General features: G+C 33.4%; 1 protein-coding gene across 1 annotated transcript; it reads right to left on the reverse strand.

The window, feature by feature from the left end:
* Nucleotides 1–499: 499 nt before the first annotated feature.
* LOC118754892 (aquaporin AQPAn.G-like) lies at nt 500–5,975 on the reverse strand (the record flags this gene model as incomplete). Its single annotated transcript, XM_036489764.1, has 2 exons — nt 5,762–5,975; nt 500–690 (listed from the first exon to the last, which is right to left on the reverse strand). Coding segments are annotated over exons 1-2 (330 nt in total), but the record flags the coding sequence as incomplete, so codon positions are not given.
* Between the last annotated feature and the right edge of the window lie 2,026 nt (nt 5,976–8,001).

The following is an 8,001-nucleotide window of genomic DNA, read 5'->3' on the forward strand; positions in this document are numbered from 1 at the left end:
TGATAGTGGATTGCATCAAGTCATTGCATTTACTAACATTCGCCGCTTTTATAACCTACCCTAATCTGCCGCATTAAAACTTATTTAATTGCCAATATTTTCCAATTTGTTTGCCAGTGATTTAAATGGAGATGAGCAATTGAAAAGCGTGAGGAGTACTTAACTTGAATCACTTGGCTGACCTCGTCAATGACCTTAGCTGCGTTTGATAAACAACTGCTACTTTAACTTGTTTTAGAATGAAGTTTGGAGCAGATTTTGCAAAAAGTGGATCGACTTGAAAAGTTAATTAAAAACATTATAACTTAATTGGAAATTGAGATAATAGAATATCGGCTTAGAATGATTCATAACAAATTGTGGCATGCGTTAGTGTAAATACAACACATAGGTGTATTTGTACTTATACAAACAAACATACATACATACATACACGCATCGGCATGTATTTTCTCTTATGTACTATGTAAATAAATATTTTTTTTTTTGTCACACTTACCAGCGCCATTGTGGCAACCACCAAACCGAAGCAGAAGGCAATTTGCGGCACCGATGGCGTATACGTTCCCCAGCCAGTGCAACTGCCAACACCGATGGCAACCAGAAAGAAGGTACCTAAAAATTCGCCAATCAGCGCACGCCATATACGTTTGTGTGTGACATCGCTGACGCCAATGATTTTGGGAATATCTGCAAATGAAAAGCAATGAAGAATTTGTGAAATTAGCTAACAAAATACAGCTAGATAGATATGGGAGAGTAAAAAAATATAAACCAAAAAAAATCTATAAGCCAAAATTTGTTTTCGTTGACGCTTCTTCGTTTTAAGGAACATCCAAATAATAAACCACAAAGAATTCATTTGTTGGCGGAGTAACAAAAAAAAAAAAAACTAAATAAAACCAAAGCAAAAGTTATTAGACCTGTAAAAGCATTTTGATGTTCAGGCAGTAAAATTTTAAATTGCCGTTTGGCAAATCAATCAACATAGTAAAAATATCAGTTTGAAACAGTGAGTGTCATTCAAAAGATAGCAATCAATTGGTTTACGCATACTCATATTCATACGAGCACTATTTCTATGCATATTTGTTTTTTACCATTGACTAAATAAGTGGCTAAATACCACACAATTTTTTATTTCTGCGTTTATTTACATATATTTTTTGTTTGTTTTTTTGCTATCACCCGCAGAGTGTGTAAGTGATTTGTATGATTGACAAGCGTGGTGTTGACTTTATCGCAAATGTGTGTAAATCATTGTATGTATGTATGTAAGTAGGTACGCATGGCAAGCTCGCTGCAGCCACATTTGTTGTTTACTGTAATTTATGAATGATGATAAACTTTGCTTTGGCATGTAAAATTAATATTATTTACTAGTCACATAGTATTTTTATTCATATAAAAAGAAATAATAGAGACCTTCTAGCAGCACTTCGCCTTGATACTGTGAACCCTTGAACCTTTCGTGTTCGATATGTAATCCGTTTTTTTTGTTTTTTTTTTTTTGTATGGAACGACCAGAGTAGTAGGACGTCTGGTGAAACTTTCCTCCAAAAAGGGTAATTTTACACGAAATAAAGATATATATTTTTAGACAAATCTAACTTGTCTCCAGAAACTTTCCTATCCGCCCATCTGCATTTTTCCAAAGACCTTATGCCGATTTCGTTTCTAGCGAAAAATGCAACCTTCTCTTTGCCTTTGCGCACAAACACTAAAAAGATGGCGATGAGAAGGCAACATTTTTTGTAGAAACGAAAACGCCATTACATAAATTTAATAAGTTACTCATACGCTAGGGCAGGCTAGGCACCAATGCAAAGGTAATTCGTTTAAAATATGTATGAGTCAGTGTTTAACCAAATTTTTATCTATTCAGCTAAAAAGCTATTATGGACAAGTTCAATAAAAGCACCTGAAATTTTTGAGTATCAGTGTGTCGAAATACAACCTTTTGTAGTACACACTTGAATAACTTAAAAAAATCTTAGGTGATGTTTTCATTACCGCTTCAATATTTAGTTTTAAAAATAATTTTTTTTATGTACAATTACTGATACTCAGTTTAAAAGGAAATGTGCATTAGTTTAGCACTGTGCAACAAATTTCAAAAAATTGGAAGAGATGGGAATCGGAACAAAAGCATTTGATTTTGCTGGTCAAATAATGAAAAACTACCAAAGGATTTGAAAAAAATTCACTGTAAGTTTTCTATTGATGATGAGTGAAAATAATGCGAATATTAATGCTCTGTGCTCCATAAATGCAGGAGTTATAGAAAAAATGTCATACCACGACTCATCTCTGATCATTTTGAAATTAAAAACTTTGCAACAAACTGTTTATTCATAGAAAAATTTCAGCAATGCAGTTTCGTAGCCCAATAAATTCTAATAATAATGTGGAAGTTTCAAGAGGCTAGGAATTCGCGTTGACTTTTAATAATTTTTCTTACCGACGGTGTTATTATTTTCATCCATAACTACAAAACCAATTATCGAACATAGTGACTTTGTATTGAAAAAAATCGTGACAGTATCAGCAAAAAAAAATTAAAAAATTAAAAAGAAACGGTATTTTTAAACACTCCGTACTTGAAAATTTTCGCTGTGCAATTTGCTTACTTTTTATAAATTTTGTACGAAGAAAAAAATTTGGATTTATGTAGATGGCCCAACACAGGGCCGTATCGTTTTGTCTCGGTGTGTACAACAGGTACAAATAATTATAGTAATTCCTTTATTTTATTGAAAAACCGTTTTCAAAAATATGGTACTGTAAACAATGTTTTTTTTTTTAATGCAGTTACTGTGAAATGGAATTTTTCGCAGTAATATAATATTTTTGTTCCGGAAAAATACGAGAGTATATTCATAGTCGAAGAAAAGGCCATTCCAAAGTTAGTTACAACATTTCTGAAAGATATACCATTGAAAAGTATGCAAAAAATTTGGAACTAACTTTAGTGTCCACCTAATTTGATTATGAGTAGGCCGCCACAAGTATTCTTTCTTCTTAAGCATTTGAAGGAAATTTTGAAAACCAAAGTTTTGACAAATCAAAGCTGTGCAGTTAAATTTTTGGTCAAATTTACCATAAAACTGTTTATCTTAGGCATCGTAATATTTTATTTTTATTTTTAGCGGCGCTACGCTTATCAGAGACACGTTATCTTGGATTAGGCATGCTCATAATCATAAATCAAATTAATAATTTAGAAGTACATAAGTGTTTTTTGTTTATAGGATTTACCATCCTGTTGCGGTATTTAGAGAGCAAACATTCAGATTGCCTACATTATAACTGCAAGATCAAATGTTAACACTATCTAATCTTTAAATTGGGTTGAGATAAGAAAAATTTAAATACAAAATATTTGAAGAAGAAATGAGCAATGAAATGAGAATATTTAGATGCAAGTTTTCGTACTTTTTAAGTTGAATTATGTAATTCTATATCAAATGTACCCGCACATGCAACTTTGTGAATAATTTGGTAGTAGAATGCACAGCTGTCGTGTGTTGAAGATACCATTAATTGAACTGTCAAATTAAGCTTGTAATCATTTTGAAGTAGAGCATTGTTAGGTGAAAAAGTTTTTTAGTTCTTCTTGTCGTTTATTCCAGCAGGAAGGATTTAGTCTGTCTGCTATATACCTCAATTGCTCAGTAGTGCTTCCTCCTTCATCCAGACATAGTAATTTGGGTAAACGGAGTTCCATGTAAGGCCAATGAATCCCCATTCCAGGCGAGAAAATTTGCCCTTTCATTGCCCGTAAACCCGTTGTCCGGATGATATGAGTGTCGAGAGCTAAAGGCAATGCCACACCAGCTTCGTGTGCTTTTACGGCGAGTGTATGCAGATTTCCTTGTTGGCCGCCCTCTATCCAGTATCCACTGGCTCATACATAGCTCGGATTCATGTACAGGGTTAATTTGCCCCATACTAATGGATAGAAGCCCTTTAGGTGGTAAACAATAGACCCCAGACTCATCAGTATACCAGATGAGGCTATCTTTCGGGGGTTTTAGTTCTACGTAAATGGCACAAATTAAATAGACATAAGTTCGACCAAGAATATAAACAAAAATTAATAGCGGTTTAAAAAGCATTTAACTCTTACAAAATACGTATCTTGTATGCAGATATTTTTACTTTGGAGTTAGCTGGTGATTTATTGTAAACATTTGAAAGTTTTTGTAGGATATCGAAGGCATATATTGAATTATCCTTTCACAAATTTCAAAATTAGTTTATAATACATATACAGTGCCGGACTAAAGTACTGACACAGAAAATTTTTCGCCATGCATACAAAGTTTTTTATTAAAATTGCTTTTTGCAAATTTTTTATTAAAATATAGTTCCTCAAGCTCATAAAAAAATTGTTGAATATAATTTTTACAAGGCCATAAAAATAACGAAAAACATATAGTTCTTACTATAATAAAACACATAAAAATAAAATCCCTAAACTGTGCACAAAACGCACGAAAATTAAATAAATTCCCGTGCTAATTTGCAACATTCAAATCATATTTTTTAGAAAAATTGTAAGTGTGCAGTTGTTTAGCTCGCTGCTTCTTGGAAATTTTTTTTCGTGGAAGGTGTTTCTCATTTTACCCATAAAAAAATAATTGTCGAACATACTTTGTATCCAAGAAACTGCGTGAATAGAAAGTTGGAAATTAGTAGGTATGCAAATTTATAATTTTTTTTCCTGGGGTTTTCAGATAAGAGATTTTATTTGTTTTTTTTTTTGGTGTGGAATGAACTATATTTTTATGTAAAATCATCGAAAATAAATTAGAATAAAATATTTTTTTTATATTGCGAAAACTTGACCGTGTCATTACTTTTGTCCGGCACTGTACTATGTTTGCATGCATTAAATCCACCTCAGATTAATTATTTCCGATAATATTAGATTGCACTAGATATTAATTTGCTGGCTAGCCACTACTTGGCTTCGCAGAGACCATTAAGTTCCATAGCGTTACCAGATAAACTGCGAATAATTGAACAGCTAATCACCGAGCGCCAGGAGTTATGCTGAAAATTATGCGTTATGCTTGATGGAAATATGTGCTTTCCAATAAAAAGGAGTTATGTAATCTTACAAATAAAGATTTTGATATTTGGGGAAAAAGTGAAGTAATAGGGGTATTCATATAATGTGATAAACTGCTTATAAACGTAAATTTGTATGCAATTAGTTAACGTTTATGTCTAAAGTTTAGATAAATATCCCAAATGATTAATTTCGGTCCACCGAATAAACTTAAATTTCAAAGGAAAATACTTTCTCTGCTGAAGGCTCCACTCGCTTTTCCAATTATCTTTTTTCTGGTAGAGCACTTAAGACTGGTTTTCACTAAGTCATATTTTTGACTGCAAAATTAGGCGACATATTTGGACACAACTTTATCTCCTTTATCCTTACTTTTATCGATAATATTATGCGCCAAAAACTGACAGATAGACGATTTCTCAGCGCATGTACACGACTAAAGACCTATCCTGATCCAAATCAACCAAAAAAAAACCCCCTTTCTGATCCCAGCTTTTATGAATCACATAAATCTAATTTTTAACCCTGACCACTGCATCCATTAGTAAACCACCAATTTTTGGTATGAATATTTTATATTCCCTCTTAAGTTACTTTCACTTTTTGAAATGACTTATATTTCAGCAGCTTCTCATCACTTTTTAACAAACAAAAATCACAAAAAAAAACCATATATATTTTTACCCTCAGAAAGGCGATCCGTTGTGTAGGTCATTTCTGTGGTTTCTTGGAATGTTTGCTTTTGACGTTGTTCGAAGGAGATTTGCACTTGTGTCGATGTGTCTACCGGAGCGGGAGGAGACTGTTGAACCGCCGACGCCATACAACTAAAAACTCAGCGATCACTCAGCTAAGCACTGGAGCAGGAATTTCGCTTAGCAATTTTTATTTTTTGTTGCATACGAATTTGGTGCTTCACCCGATTGTGCGAATGGGGATGGCGCGGCGAATGAGCTGTTAACGAAATTAAAACGAGTTAACGATGCCGACACCGACGTTGAAGTGTTAACTGATCGCTTTTGGCGAACGTTATGACTTTTCTACTTGAAGCGATACGCTTTTTTGTTCGACGTTGCAATAATTTCACTCGGCAAGCGCTGCGCTGCTGCTATTACTGACTTTATTTATGCGAGTATTGATACTGGTGATGAGTTTTATTTTTCGTTGTTTTTTTTTTTTGTATTTTTATTGTTTTAAGTATTTACGCGCATTATCTGTCAGTAGGTAGCTATGTACCTTGTTCTGGCAATGAGCACCAATCGACATAAACACGAGTGTTACGCGCGCTAAATAGCTAAGATAAAAATCAAACAATCGACAAGAATATTAACAGAATATATATTTGATTGTTAATTAATTGCAATAATTGTCAACGAAACGGCAAAAGTAAATCACACTGTGCAGATATGTTAGCGGCGACGCGTATAATTGATATAATTTATAAATACGCAGTGTGTAATTAAATAGCAAATAATGCAAAATATTTCACGCTAAGCGCTTGCGTTGTGCTTATTACTTCTTTTTTTTTGTTTTTTTGTTGGTTAATTTGTGTATCTACTTTTTCAAACTGCTGTGCTTCGCGATCGGTGGCGGCAGGTGCGTTTGCTCGACGCTTGAGTTTTGAACTAAAGCGTTTGGTCTGATTGCAATTGCTTTTTTCTTTTTTTTTCGGCGGGTTTGGCTCATTTCAGCTGTTAAAATTTCATTGCTTTGGCTGTGACTCTGCCAAATATTGAGGACACACCCGAGTTCTTGCGATTGCTGACGTATTCTCAACAAGTGCTGATAAAAGCAGCAAAAAGGAACGATATAAAAACTTTGTGAAAATCTGTGTAAACACCAGCAGCAGCAACAATAAAACAAACAAAAAAAATGTTAGAACGTCTGGACATGAACAAGTATTGTTAACACACATACTCATATGAGTATATGTATGTACATATCAGTTATGATAACGGTGTAACGCATGCCTAAGGGCGCGTTCTTACATACGAGGCCATGAGAGCCAGAGGAGCCTATCTAAAAAAATCTATTTGAATAATATAAGAAAGAATCTATAGATAATAAATACGGTCTCTCAAGGCCTCATATGTATGCACATTAGGCATATGACTTTTTTCTAAAATTAAATATACCTATGATAAAAGACTAAGGAATGATGAAAAACCAACAAAAATTACGTGCCCGTCAAAACTTGGTACAAAAAGTTCCTGCAGGGGACCCCGAAAAAAATGTGTACAGATCGGTTATGTTCTTCATAATGAAAAGCATAATTAACCGTTTAAACTGGATTTACATTTTCCGCTCAAACTTAAACGTTACTTTTAGATTTTTTTTATTTGATAAAAAATAGTCGTGGTTTTAAGATTTATATCCTAAAACCGCTATTTTTAGATTTGATTTTTTAGATTATAAAGGATTTAAAACGTTCATAAAATGCAGCCCTCATTATAACTATTAAAAATTATGGAAAAAATAAAACCTTAAATTAACGATTATTTTTTTGGCAAAAAAAAAATTAAAAATAAGGGTCTTTCGGTAATCTTTAAATAAACATCTTGATATTTAATGGTAATTGTCGGTCCCTGGTTTTTATTACGTTGACTTGGAACTTTCAGTATACAGATGTACTGTATGTGTGCATATACATTTGTATACTTTTTCAGTGCCACATATGGAAATTCTATAAAAACGCATAATGTGGGTGAAAAATTCTAAGTCAACGGAATAACCTCATATGTCTAATGTAAGTAGGGTTGGTGTCGAATGGTGAAGGGTAGGAAAGTTGATGTGTGGAGTAAAAAGAGAAGTGTTGTCTTATCAATCCCCACTCCTGCTTGCTGCTGAGTGTTTGGCATGTCTTAACCGGAAAGCGAAAATATTTTGACTTACTCATAACAAAAAACAAAAAAGTTGCTTGCCAA

Source organism: Rhagoletis pomonella, unplaced genomic scaffold (genome assembly GCF_013731165.1).
Source record: "Rhagoletis pomonella isolate Grant_MI unplaced genomic scaffold, Rhpom_1.0 Rhpom_scaffold_04860, whole genome shotgun sequence".
NCBI lineage: Eukaryota > Metazoa > Arthropoda > Insecta > Diptera > Tephritidae > Rhagoletis > Rhagoletis pomonella.